We start from the raw sequence: 14,864 nt of genomic DNA on the forward strand, positions 1-14,864 counted from the left end.
ACTGACCCATATGCTGTCCCTGTTTGCACCTCAATCACACCCTGGAGGGGGCAGGATCACCTAGCCAGAGTGCTTCAGAAGAACTGAAACCAAGAAGGAAAGGGACTGTAACCATCTCCATATGCCTGTATGGAAGAAAAAAATATGAGAAGAGAAAGCAAAAAGAAAAAGTTCCTAGCCCCCAACCCTGAGAACATTGATCCAGGAGAGGTAAATACAAAAGAGATTGAGGACAGGAAACATGCAATATCAGATATATCATCCATGGACACAAAGAAATATTTGGGACCTCATAGATGAGTTCAAAAGTGAAATATTTAATTAAGGAAAGCAAGATATAATCGATTAATAAAAGAAATGCTAAGTACCTCTCAAGAAGGCACAGATGGAAGGATGGAGGCACACACAAAAAGGAGAGAAACATTTGATGAAGAATATAAAGAAAACATAGAATACACGAGGCAGGTTCAAAGAGATTACCAGGAAATAAAAAACTCCATTGAAAGCTGGCAAAACTACTTGAAAGAAATTAGGGATAGATTATCCAAATTGGAAGACAGGTTTGAAATGTGTGATCTTGAAAGGAAAAATTTCTTAAAAATAACAAGGAAACAAGCAGTAACAATACAAAGGCTAGAAGACGACAAGAGGATATATAACTTAAAATAAAGAAAGTGAATGAAGAAGTAAGGGTACAAACAAAGGAACTACAAAGGTTATTCCAGAAGTAATTAAGGAAAACTTCCCCAGCATAGGAAAAGGAACTGATATTCAGATGTATGAAGTATACAGAACTCCAGCCACCTACAATCAAAACAACTATACCCAGGCATATAATAATCCAAATCCCATAAATTCAATATAAGAACAGAACATTAAGAGCCATCAGAGAAAAGAAACAGATCACCTATAAAGGAAAATTCATCAAAATCATGGCAAACTTCACAACACAGATCATCAAATCAAGAGGAGCTTGGAGCAAAATATTCCAAACCCTAAAAGAAAATAACCTCCAGCCCAGATTGATGTACCCTGAAAAACTGTCTCTAGAAATTAATGTAGAAACAAGATGCTTTCAAGACAAAGAGGAACTGGGGGAATTTGCGACCACCAATCCAACCCTACCTAGAATGCTGAAGGACATTCTAGAGAGAGAGCAAAGTACTATGATTCCAGGAACAGTGGCAGAGGGGCCTCAATGAATGGAGCAGAAAGTGGAATGAAGAAAAAAAGCTGACAACTAGTGGCAGAAAAAGAGCACAACCGAAATGAGGCAGAGAAGGTTGACTATATTCGATAATATAGATGGCCTTGATTCACTAAAATAATAAGAAAAAGAAAAGAAAAGAGAAACATAGGCACAGGTAGAGTAGATCGGGAGGTAGGGTCTACCAAGATCCTCTTTATATTAAATATAATTAACCTGAAAAAGTTATATCAACAAAAAATCAAATATAAGAAAACAATGCTCTATGTGACATGGAACCAAAGAGTAATAGGGGCAACTTGACCAGTATTTGTGGATAGGTTGGAAAGATCGGCTTTAATAGGTGAAGGAATACAACTAGAGATCCAGGAAGGAGATGGTTCAGAACCACTTAGGTAAATAGAATATTGCCCCCCCCCCAATCTAAAAATTGAGGGTATTGGTGAGACCCAAAATTGTACAGTGCACCCTGGGGGAGTGAAACGGGAGAAACAGTCTTTAAAAAGATGGCAGAAGATGTTGTTAATAGTGTATCAGGATTTAACGCCCACATTACTTGCACCACTCTGCTTAGATAGATTTTATTCTGTCCCAGTTTGTCTACTTGGACTAGATCTGAGGGCACAGATAGCTATCGCAAAAAATAACAGAAAACAGTACAGTAATCATCTTTAATTTCCTATTAACTCAATCTCAAGCCCTGTATAACTTATACTGTTTTCTCAGGATTGATCTTAGTTAAATCTGGTTTATTTTATTTCTATTTGGTATCAACAGATTTTATTCAAAACTGTTATGATTGATAGTATCAAGTCTGAGAGTATGGCAACTACACTTAAGATGACAAGATTCACTACGATACGCATTCTGGTTTGATTACTACCTGCTTTTGAAGTTTTATTCTATCTACAGAGTTGTGTTTTTATTAATGTTGCTATGTACTGCTATATTCAATTATACTATGTCTGATGATATAGATAGTTCTATTGAAGATAACAAGAGACAATATAGTAACTGTGGTCAAACTCCCTGTACAGTGATTTTATGTCTTTTCCATTTCATGTGTTTATAGGAATATGTTTTGTTTTTTCTTGCTTTGTTTTGTTTCTCCCTCTAATATAGAAAGGATAGAAATACATGTTAAGACTCATCCATGCATAGAACCTATGAACAGTTTATGAGAACTGATCTTATAACACATGATGAAATGAACAAATACTTTAAAGAAAAAGAAACACTGTAATACCCAGTGATGAGCCCATAGTGCCATGATGTGAAATCCAGCAATACTATTATTCTTTGTACAGAGTGATTTTAGCCTACTTTGGTTTGTTTAACCTCAACATAGATGAAAATATAGATAATTGCATGTATGTTTAAGTGTATAGAATTGATAACCATATTACTAAGTTTTGTTGGATAGTTGACCAGAATTGTTTGCAGTCTCACTGTTTGAATCCCCAATTTGTATGTTTCACTTTTGTATCTTGAACAACTATTTGTAAGAGGAAAATATGTAATCATCAACTAGTGATTTTTTACTGTTTATTTTTTTGAAATTATGTATTATTTCTATCCATTTTCTGTTTTGTTTAGTCTTTCTTTAAATAAAACCTAAAAAAAATCCCAGCCCCCCCCCCCCCCCAAAAAAAAAGCACAATCAGCCTCATCTGAATGGTTTGGGGAAATTTTTCTTAATTGAATTTATGATGGGGAGTGAAGCTACAACCTGACTGGTAATTTGGTTTTAAGGTTAGATTCTAAGAGCAAAATCACTGTAGACATGTTATCAGCTCAGAATGTGTTTCCATAAACTTCAGTCTATGTTGAGGGAAGAAGTTTAAACTGAGGAATATCATGGGAACTTAGAGTTCAAATTGTTGATTGTGACACACCAGTGCCATCTACACAATGGAGCATTTAAACAGATTAACTCCTCTTCTTCCCCACTTGCCTAGGAGTATGCTTGCCAGAAATATTCAGACTGTCATCTCTTCAGAACATCAGTGTTATCATACCCTGGGTTTCATAGAGAAGGAAGCATCTTGAACTCTTTGTGACAACAGTAAAGTGACTATAAGAAGATGTCAGTAGACAGGAGGAGCAGCCTGTGGGACAGGGAAAAGAGGAAAAAGGCAGGAGCTGCACTGCCATCAGCACTGATGGTGAAAAGACCAGAGAAAAGAGAATGAGGAGCATTGTCCTGGTGCTCAGGAAGGCACAAGGGCTCCCCAGGAAAGGGTCTCTGATCTCCTGCAGCTGGGATCTCCCTGGCCAACCTTCTGACACTTTATTTACAATATGTGCTACCTTATGAGAGTGAAACACCACTACAGTTCAGGCTAATTGGTCTCATGAGACACAGAAAGAATAAGAACAGCTCTCAATCTTTCCCTTCCTAAGAATCCTCCTAAGCAAAGTATTATTCAAATTGTTGTGGGTGGTAGGAGTTCATAGACCTCTGTTGAGACTTGGCTGGAGGAGGCAGAGCTCTGGTTTAGGAAAGGAGGCTGCCAGGGATTTTCCTGTGCCCAGAGACAGTTTCCTGAAGTGAGTATCAGTGGCCCCCAATGGATCTAGGTGGAGGTTGTGAAAGCACATGAAATAATTACACTTGTACACAGGTGTGATGTCCCTGGTGCAACCAAGGCAGTGTGAACCTGTGCTGTTGAAGCCCTTACACACCCTTTCTATCACCTGCTCAATCTCTGAATTCTCCTTCCCCACCAGTGCTGATTGGTGGTACTGAATCTACCAGACCTCAGGGAATAGGCTTCAAAGGATTGGAAAAATAGAATATTATGATGGTGTCAGAAAGTACAACCCTTCTTCTCCCTAGCTGCAGCTCCATCAGCAGAGACACAGACAAGAGGTAGTTTTCTTACAATTGAACTCTCTGATCCCTGAGGACAGGGTCATGTTTGGCTCCACAGTGAGAGGTCCCCAGTGTGATCCCAGACACAAAATTCCCTAGAAGGATGCTTGGGACCAGCAGTGGAGCCCGGGACACATGGAGCATAGAAATCAGTTTTAGAAAATTGAAACATTTGAAGGATTTTCTATGCACTTGATTGTCCTCTCTCCAAAAACCAGGGACTCATAATTTCCAGGGGACCTTTCTCTAATGCTACAATATTTTTTGTTTATGGCTGTGTGCTTCTTGTTTTTTAACATCTACTGTATGAGAACATGCACTTAGTAGTTTTCAATGAAATCCTTTATTTACAACACAGATGACTACACAATGTAACTCTTTGTTAGGTCTAGATATACTTAATGATGTAGGACCAACTGTTAAGTATGCATTTGTCATCCACTATCAGGCACATCTCCATGCCATCTACTTATGGTGCCCTTAGCATTCTTTGTCATGAACATTTGCTAAAGCAGAGTAAAATCTGATGTTTACTCAGCAACTATGGAACACAGCATAATATTTGTGCAGAAAACTAGAAAAAGTTCAAATGTCTTTTCAAGATGCAGCAGTGTACAAACTGGAAAATGTTCATAATACACTCATTTTAATGCTTCCAAAGCAGACAAGTTTATTAGAAAAACACGTTGTGTGCATGTGAAAAATAAAATTAGAAACACAGCTAAATAGCACTACATCGCCTCATCATGAGCTTTCACATGGTGTGCTACTAAATTATAGCTACCAGACTTCGCTAGTGCACTCATCTGATTTGTGCACTGCTCTCTCTGAGCTACACATTAGCAGAACTGGCTATATAGCAGGAAGCCATGCAAATGGGGCCTCCCTCTGCTGATGAAAACCAGGCTGGCTGGCACCTGCAGCTCTGCGTTAGAGCACAACTTTGGAGGCCAGCTCTTGCTCATTAGCGGTGAGAGCTGAACACAAAGGGCTCACCATGGAGCTTGGGCTGAGCTGGGTTTTCCTGTTTGCAATTTTGAAAGGTAAATTATTCAGAACAAAAGATACTGAACATGTCATTGCACATCAGTGGTATAAACAGGGAACTTTTGTAACGAATTCTAAGCCTGATGTCTCTGTCTTTGCAGGTGTCCAGGGAGAGGCGCAGCTGGTGGAATCCGGTGGGGGCTTGGTGCAGCCTGGGGGCTCCCTGAGACTCTCCTGCGTGGCCTCGGGATTCACCTTCAGTAGCTATGCCATGAACTGGATCCGTCAAGCCCCAGGAAAAGGGCTGGAGTGGATCTCAGTGATCTGGTATGATGGTAGTAAAATGTACTACGCAGACTCCGTAAAGGGCCGATTCACCATCTCCAGAGACAACGGCAAGAACACACTGTATCTGCAGATGAGCAGCCTGAGACCCGAGGACACGGCCTTGTATTACTGTGCAAAAAACACAGTGACAGAACATCAATGTGACCCCGGACAAAAACCTCACACTAGGGAGGGTTGGGCCAGCAGGGGTCGCTGTGGTCCAAGGGGAACAGGGCAGTGCCCCAGGAGCAGGTGCAGAGAAGGAAGTGGGGGGGGGGGCGAAAGCCTCCTGAGGCCTCTGGGGTTTCCAGCCTGCGTTAAATCATAGCACCTGAGCCAACCCTGCAGCGCATGTGTGGCAAGAAGTATCCAAGTTCATGTAAACATCAACTGTTCCATGCAATTGCGCATGAATTTCATTTAATATCAGTCTCAATTTTTAAGCTTTGTGAGTTAGTTGTGGGTTTTTTTCCTACATCTAGTCAATCTTTCCACCTAAAAATGAACCTGCTAAGCTAATATGAATAACGTTTTGCCTCATGCATAATTAAACGTTTAGATTAGGGAATTAAAACTTTTGCATCTCTTTCCATTCTGTCTGGGACCACGCAGATTTCTCCTCCCCTTGAACAACATAGAATATCAGCTAGACAGGCTCAGCCCTGGCACCACAGGGAAGATAATTTCAAATCCTAAGTGACTCCAAAAATTGCTTTGTCTCTGTCTATTTTGTAGACTGTGTCATTAGAGAAGTTTTCCGTGTGCAGCTGTGTTGAGGAAGAGGCAGGAGAGTCAGTGTCACTGAGAACCCTCTCTCCATCACACCAACACAGCAGCCTTGGTTGCTTAGGGGACAAAAACATTAAGAGGAGTCCTGACTCGGTTCATTTCAAAAATCCCACAGCAGCTGCTTATACTCAGTCCAGCCTTAGGGAATGAGATGTGAACCATTTGTCCTTGCAGCCTTCAGTAATCCAGCAGGAATTAGAAGGGCACATGCCATGGAACAGATAACCTTGTTCCCTCCTTTCCCTGTGTACACAACTCCTGAGGAAACATTTGCTTCTCATTCTTCCTCTTCACACTCTTGACTTCCAAATCAACAACTACAAATTGCTCAAATCACATCTCATTCCCCAAGGCTGGCAAAGCATAAGCAGCTGCTGAGGGCATTTTGGATTGAACCGAGTCATGTCCAGAAGTAATCTTTCTTGTCCTTTCAGCAGCCAGCTGAGCACTGTGACAGTGCAGGTGGAGAGACAGTGGCTGTGACTCTTTTTCTATGCACCTGTTCACACAAACATTCTCGAAGGGTGCATCCAGCAAAAAAGAGAGACAGCGCTATTTCTGGAGTTTCTTAGGGTTTGAAATCATATTCCATGTGCAGCTGGGCCTGAGTCCCTCTCACTGATCTGTGCTGCTCTTCAGGAGGAGAGAGGTGCATGCTCTCAAAACAGAGAGGAATGATAAAGAGTTAATTTCCAATCTGAAGCATTTATTGACACACAAGACAATTCCTTTTCACTGAGATGAAATACACAGGTGGATTTTTAGATTGTGTTGATGATTAGATATTCAAAACAAAACTAACTTCATGGAATTGGCAACTTAACTTGAGATTGGAACAAGTCACCTTTATTCAGTAAGTGAAATTCTGATGTGATTAAATGGAACACATGATGTTGACTTGGACTTGGATACTTCATTGCAGCTCATGCATCACCAGGTCGGATCAGGTGCTGATTTAATGCAAAAGGGAAACTTTTGGGCTGAGCACAGCCTGGCTGAGCCTGGGCCCAGGCTAGTGCTGCTTCTGCCACCAAATCCCTGCCCTGCATCCTGTGTCTCCCCAGGCTCAGTGTGATCAGAGAGCAACGTGGATGTGTGGAATCAGCTCAGGGTGGATCCACATTCCCTGCTTCCCACAAGCCTTAAGAACAAGTCAAAGACCATTCAATAGGTGGGAGATGATATGATGAATGTCCACTCTGCAGGAAGCTCTCTGACAACCTGAAAATCTGTGTCTCTGTCTATGAGGCTATTCCTTAGTGGGTCATAGAAACAAATCGCAGGCAAATAACTGGCTCCTCCCTTTGGGGGTGGACGTTTATCACACTCACATTCTGTGTACCCTCCTCTTGCATGGGTTGAGTATGGTACAAAGTGAGACCTTGGCTCTGCTGGATCCCATAGTTAAAATTTTGACCTTCTCTACTCGAGACACTTTATCAACCATAACAGGTAGGGAACAGAGAGGAGGTAGGAGCTGTGCTGGAATTGGCACCAAGGAAGGAAGGACCAGAAAGGGTGAGAATTTGGAGAGCTGGCTGGGTGCTCAGGAGTGCAAACAGGCTCTGATCTCATGAGGTTGGGATCTCACTTGAACAAATTTCCAATGCTAGATTTAAAATGTGTTCTCTCATATTAGAATTAAACATAACTTTCATTTAAGAGAACTGGTCTCATGAGATAGGGAAAGTATAAGAGAAATTCTCATGCTGTCCTCTTATATTAAAGAATCTTGATATGCAAATTATCATTCAAGTTACAGATTCAAATACTTCCTCTGGATGATGGGAGCTCATAGAACTCTCCAGAGACCTGGCTGGAAAAAGCTGAACCCCTGTCTAGAAAAGGAGCCTGCCAGGGTTTTCCTGTTCCTGGGGACAGCTTTCTGAGGTAAATATCAGTGTGGTCCAATGGACCCTGGTGGTCATAGTGAAAGCAGGGGACCACTACGTATGAATGACAATTGTAAACATGTGTGATGTCTGAAATGTAGCTACAGGAGAGTGAATCTGGCCTGTTGAAGCCCTTACAGCTCTGTCCTTTACCTGCTCAGTCTCTGGATTCCCCATCATATGCAGTGCTTACCAGTGGCACTGCATCAACCAGACTTTAGGGAAGAGGTGTTAGTGGACTGGAAAAACAGTTTATGATGGTGTCAGAAAGTACAGTCCTTCTCTCACTGGCTGCATCTTCACCTACAGAAAGAGAACCAAGAAGTGTTTTACCTGTAAATGACCCCTGGGGAAAGGTCCATACATTATGCATACATTATGCTGTGAGACACCCAGAGAGCTCCTCCTGGTGAGCCCAGAATCGAAATAAACTGAAGAGATGCTTGGGACCAGCAAGAGGTACCCAGCAAACATGGAGCACAGAAATAAACTTTTAGAGCAGGTGAGAAAAATTCAAGGATTGTCTGTCCACTTGATTGTTCTCTTCCCAAAACACTTGTGCTTAGAATTTCCAGGGAAGTCTTCTGTTTCTAATCCTAGAATGTTGTGTTTATGGAACTAGATTTATTTTTTTAACATCTAGCTCATAAGAAGATGCACTTAGTAGTTTTCAGTGAAATTATTTTGTGCAACCCAGGTGATTGAACTTTGTAACTCATTGTTTTGTTTAATAATACCTTATTATTAGTGATAGGGGCACATCCACCATCCACCATCAGATATAGCTCTCCATCATTCAGCCCTGGTGCATCAAAGCCATGTGCTCAGAATGTCTGGGGAACCATCTCTGTGTGGGTGTGTTGTACACACATTGCTGGAGGAACTTTTGCTTCCTCTGAGGACTTGACACAGGTCACAGAGCATTCAAAATGAGAAGACTCACCTGTGACTCAGTAACACCTTCCAGGCCATCCCCAAGCTCATTTTGCTACCTGTCTCCCCACTCCCTGAGGCCTGCTCTTTCTGACCCTGCCTTTCCCCAGAGAGTCTGTGGGCAATGGCCCGTCTTCTCCTGGCCACACTGCTGTGTAGATTTGATCAGCACTGGCATGCAGAAGAGATATAGAATTGCAAAGACAATTCTAAGTAGCAGAGTCAAGGCAGGAAGCACCACAATCCCTAACTTGAAGATACACTACAAAGAAACTGGTAAAATCAACATGATACTGGAATAAAAACAGAGCGGAAGATCAATGGAATAGATTAGAAGATACAGCCACAACTACAAACACACTCAACCACCTTATCTTTGATAAAGGGGCCAAACATGTTCACTGGAAGAACGACAGTCTCTTAAATAAATGGTGTTGGAAAAACTGGCTCTCCATATGCTGAAAACTAAAACTAGACTGATGCGTATCACCATATACTAAATTAAAATCTAAAGGGATCAAAGATCTGAATATTAAAACAGAAACCCTAAATATATTGGAAGACAAATTGGGTAGAAATCTTGAAGACATAGGAGTAGGTAAAGAATTCATGAACAGGAATCAAACTGCACGGGAAACACTTTCCAGAACCAATAACTGGGATCACCTCTTATTAAAAAGTTTCTGCATGCCAAAGGAAATCTCCAGCATAGTGAAAATAAAACCCACAAACTGGGAAAAAGTCTTAGTGAACTGTCCCTCAGACAAAGGACTTCTCTTTAAAACATATAAAGAATTAAAAAAGATCAGACCCCCAAAATTCAAAGATCCATTCCAAAAATGGGCATCTGAGATGAATATAAAATTCTCCGATGAAGAAATACAAATGGCAAGTAAGTACATGAAAAAATGTTCATGATCATTAGTCTTAGAGAAATGCAAATTAAAACCACACTGAGATTCCATCTCACTCCTGAAAGAATGGCCAGGATCAAGAAAACTACCAACAACAAATGCTGGAGAGGCTGTGGGGAAAAAGTTACTCTCCTGCACTGTTGGTGTGAGTGTAGACTGGTGCAACCATTGTGGAGGTCAGTCTGGAGATTTCTCAAAAAGCTGGGATTGGAAGTCCCATTTGTTCCAGTTATTTCACTTCTAGGCATATTCCCAGAAGAACTGAAAGCATCATACCACAGTGATATATGTGCACCCATTTTTATAGCAGCACAATTTGCAATAGCCAGATCTTGGAAACAACCTATGTGTCCATCAACTGAGGAATGGATCAAAAAGTTGTGGTATTTTTATACAATGGAATACTACTATAAAGAATGATCACATTGATATTACATCACACTTATATATTTATAAATAAATGTGTGCACTTTGAGACCATAATCATTAGCGAAATAAATCAAACTCACAGGCATAAATACTGAATAGTTTCTCTAGTGTAAGAAATGATAAGAATATGTAAAATTGTTTGGTAATCATGATTCCCCATTATACTGCTTTGAAGCCTTATAGTATTTTCTTTCATTAATTGGAATGGTTTTATTCTGTATTGTTTCATGTTATTGTCTGTGATGGTATGAACATTTATTTTGAAGAAAGCAAGACATCATAATAGCTAGTACTGATTTAATATCATCTTGCTTTGAAGTCCCATCAAGCTTTTGTTCTTCTGTTTCCATCAGTTTTATCTTACTGGATTTTATTATATGTGACAGTATAATAAAAAATTTTTATAGACAAAGAGATGATATAGAAACCATTGTTCATTTTCTGATAGCTGGTTCTAAATGCCCTGCAATACTTTCATTCTCTTGAATGGTTTTATACTGTCTTGATAAATTTGATGCTATAATATACGAAGTTATACTCAAATATTTCAAAGAAAGAGACACTATTAGTAACTACTGTTATGATGGGTTATCTTGCGCTGAAGCACTAAGTTGCTTAAATTGTTCTGATCTGTGTTGTTATGTTATTATGACCTCTTTTATCTTAGTCTAATTCTTTTTTTTATTTTTTAATAAAAAAATCATGCAGTCACTCCCTCCAACAGCACTCGCACGGGGCAGCACTGCTGTCATTTTCAGCTTGCTCACAGTATGAGGAGATTTAAATCAATCATGTATGTCCACATCCATTTCAATAAGTGAAGCCAAACTAATCAGGACATAAGCATTTACAGAACCATGAGGCTTATGGAATAGACCTACCTGAATGTGCATCCAATTATCATTTGTTTTAAACATTTCATCCAGTTTTTCTTATGGTTGTATTTTTTCTTGTAAAAATATTTTCAAGAAAATCTGCAGATTTCTTTTTACTAATCAAAGCGTGTAATTTTTCAATAACCATTAAGAAACCATTTTAAGAATTATACTGAAGTGTTTTCTCACCTTGTTCCTATTGGATTGCTCATATTCTGTTTGTTTTTGCCTCACTGGGAAAGAAAAGGCCTCACAGTCAATAGGGAAAAAGCATGCCACTCAGCTGTATCCCAGATCTCCTTTCATGTCTTGGGCAATTAATTAGCACAAATATCTAAAAATATTGACTCACATAATCACATGCAAATGTTTCCAATAAATGTCCTGTGTCTAGCATGACTGTAGTGATAGGGTATGTTGTTTTTTTAATAAATGTTGAAATAGGGAAGTTTATGTAAAGCAACCTAAAGATGACCAAAGCAGGAGGAAGTATTGGAGGGAGGGATTACAGAGACTCTCTGCTTGATTGGTGTAAGTGTTCACATGTGTTTATACTTCTCACATGTGTGAAATTTGTATATGGGCAGGTTTGTGTTACATCAATCTCAGATAAGCACTACCTCAGAATAAGGACATGGAACATAGTTCAGTCACACAGCTGATGCTTGGCAAGCTCAATGCCCTGCATTAGTCTTTAGGACCAGAAAAAACTCTCAATTTAAAAACACACTGAGTTAATGACAGGTGAAATTGAGAGGGTCTGATTTCTCTCAATAAACAGCAGAATGCAGCAGTCACCCATATTATCACCCACAGAAATAGGGGGAAGAGAATCATCACCAGGTGTGTGTGCTTTGTCCAGGAGCTAGAACAGGAAGAAGTCATTTGAAAACTAAGGGGAGTATAGGCCCCAAATCTGGGGGAACATTTATAGCACATCAACTCCTTTATAGAAAAGGACAGAATTTGTCACATTCTATAAATTTTTATTCTCAAAGCAGACCAATAAATTGCAAAACTGTATGTCATTTGTACATGAAAAATAAAGGCAGGCAAACAGATAGTTAAATACCACTGCATTGTCTCATAATCAGATTTCAAATTCTCTTGAATCAGACCATTAGTACCAAATTTCCCTAAGACACATCAGAGTTGAGCACTACCTTCTCTGAGGTTTCCATTTGCAGAACTGACTTTATAGCAGGAGGCCATGCATATAGGGTTTCCCTATGCTGATGAAAACCATCCCAGACTGACCAGGAGTCTCCGAATTAGAGTGAAGCCTCAGATGCCCAGCTGTTGCTAATTAGTTATCAGTGTTGAACGTAGGCAGCTCACCACAGAGCTTGGGCTGATACTGAGTGTGTGAGTGGACATGAGTGTGACAAACAGGGGACATATGTGATAGTTTCCTAAGTAAGATGCCTCTGTGTTTTCAGGAGTCCAGGCTGAGGAGCAGCTGATGGAATCTGGGTAGGCAGCTCACCATGGAGCTTGCCCTGAGCTGGGCTTTCCTTTTTGCAATTTTGAAAGGTAAGTTATTCAGAAACAAAATTTAGAGCTTGTCAGTGGACATGAATAGGATAAACAGGGTACGTCTGAGATGGTTTCCTGAGAAGGATGTCTCTTTGTTTGCCAGTGTCTTGTGTGAGGAGCAGCTGGTGGAGTCTGGGCAAGGCTTAGTGCAGTATGGGGTTTCCCTGAGACTCTCCTGCATAGCCTCAGGATTCACCTTGTGTAGCTACTGGATGAGCTGGAACTGCCAGGCTCCCAGGAAGGGGTTGGAGTGGATCTCAACTATCATGACTATAGTAGTTACATATAGCACCCAGATTCCATGAAAGGCCAATTCACCATCTCCAGGGACAACAGCAAGAATACACTGTATCTGCAGATGAGCAGCCTGAGACATGAGGACACTGCCATATATATTATTGTGTGAAAGAAACAGTGAGGTAAAGTCAGTTTAAGCCTAGACAAAAACCTTACTTTAGGGACCCTCAGGTCCAAGAGTGTTCACTGTGACCCATGGGGAAGCAGGCAGTGCCAAGATCAGGTTGGAATGAAGAAGGGGAGGAAAGAAGAAGAGGGCTTTCTGGGGCCCTCTGGGGTTTTCTTCTGTATTAAATCACAGGACTTAAGCAGACCCGGCAATGCATGAACTGCATTGAAGTATCCTAGCCCAAGTAAACGTCGTCTGTTCCATTTAATTGCATGGGAGTTTCACTTCCTGGGTAAACATCACTTGTACTAATCTGAAAATAAATTGTAAATGTTGTTAAGTTAGTTTTCCTTTGAATGTCTGATCCAATAATCATCTGAAAATGAACCTACTTCTTTTCCTTTTCTTGCTTTTGCTATTATTGCCTTTGGAATCTATACTGCCATAAACTGCTGCACTTCTGCTTTACCATCCTGTCTCAGAACCAGCTAATTATGCAACGAAACCTGCACAAATTGGTTTAGATTCAGCACTTGTTCCTAGTGTGCAAGACTGTGACAGAAACTCAGAGGCTGATGCTTGTCTACAGATTTGAATAGAATAACTAAAGCTTTTTGACAACAAGTTTCAAAGTTGTAAGTATGATAAACAGAGAAAGAGAGATTATACTTTCATAGAGACAACAAACGGGATGGTAGAATCCAGTAAACACTGCTTTGGGTTTCTGTAGATTGTTAAGGAGCAGAGTGATGCAGAGATGCATGCAGATGGACTTGTAGGTACCATGAATCCTGTGGAAGTGTATCACCTAATCCCTCAGAAGCTGTGATCAGTACACTCCTTTCTTGGCTGCCTCATATCCAGGCAGGGGACATTCACGCATAGTACCAGTCTGAGGTGTTCAAGCCATGTCAACTTGTCTACAAATACTTTCACATAGTTTTCAGGATCCAGCATGAAGGTCTCTTTGCTGCTGCTGAATTCCATCAAAGCTCCTCGTCCTTAGAGAGGTTGAGAGATTCTTCTGAATCTGCCTCAGTCTTGACCCACAGCAGCCTGGGAAATAGCCCAAAGCACCTGGACACCTCAGAGCCACAGAACTCCTCCCTGTCCAATGGGACAAGTGATGTGGACCTTTTTGATTTACCCAAGAAGAGATGGAAATGGGGAGGCTGGCTTGGTTCAGGAGCATAAGTAGTGTCATTATGCACCTCCTGTCACAGTTTAGGCTGGGAATGGACCTCACTAAGGCAGTTCTTCCAATGTTTATTCTTGAAAGAAGATCTCTTACAAAAACTTATGCAGACTGTTTGCATATTGGATGTGTGTGAGCGTTAGTGAGCAAAAGGAACCCAGCTAACAAATGGTTGACGTCATGAAATGGTACCTTTTGGGCTTCCATGTAGGAAGGAAAGTATCAGTTGCCAATAAGCAGTAGAATCCCATTTTTGTGCAATCTTTCAGGGTCACTGGATATTAACAAATGATGCTGAGGAGAACACAGAGCTATTTTCAGAAGGGCCAGGTCCTTGGGTTTTTAAACATAGTGTAACATTCATGCTGAACAGGTTTCCCTTCACCCATTAATCTCAGTATTTTATCCTGAGTGTTTTAAAAAGAAGATACAGTGTGCTTCTATCTGGGCCAAATTAAAATTCCTTAGGATGTCAGTTGGGTGTCACAACATAGGGTAG

The 14,864-nt window shown here is 40.6% G+C and overlaps 1 pseudogene and 1 gene segment (V, D, J or C); both read left to right on the forward strand.

The window, feature by feature from the left end:
- Window positions 1–4,969: 4,969 nt before the first annotated feature.
- LOC100712632 (immunoglobulin heavy variable 3-33-like) lies at window positions 4,970–5,742 on the forward strand. The segment is given in 2 exon segments: window positions 4,970–5,125; window positions 5,231–5,742. Coding segments are annotated over 2 exon segments (540 nt in total).
- Window positions 5,743–12,715: 6,973 nt separating this feature from the next.
- Window positions 12,716–14,864, forward strand: LOC101787501 (oxysterol-binding protein-related protein 9-like; annotated as a pseudogene).

The sequence above is a fragment of the Cavia porcellus genome, unplaced genomic scaffold, assembly GCF_034190915.1.
Source record: "Cavia porcellus strain 051 isolate PalLab524CR breed Dunkin Hartley unplaced genomic scaffold, mCavPor4.1 scaffold_8, whole genome shotgun sequence".
Lineage (NCBI taxonomy): Eukaryota > Metazoa > Chordata > Mammalia > Rodentia > Caviidae > Cavia > Cavia porcellus.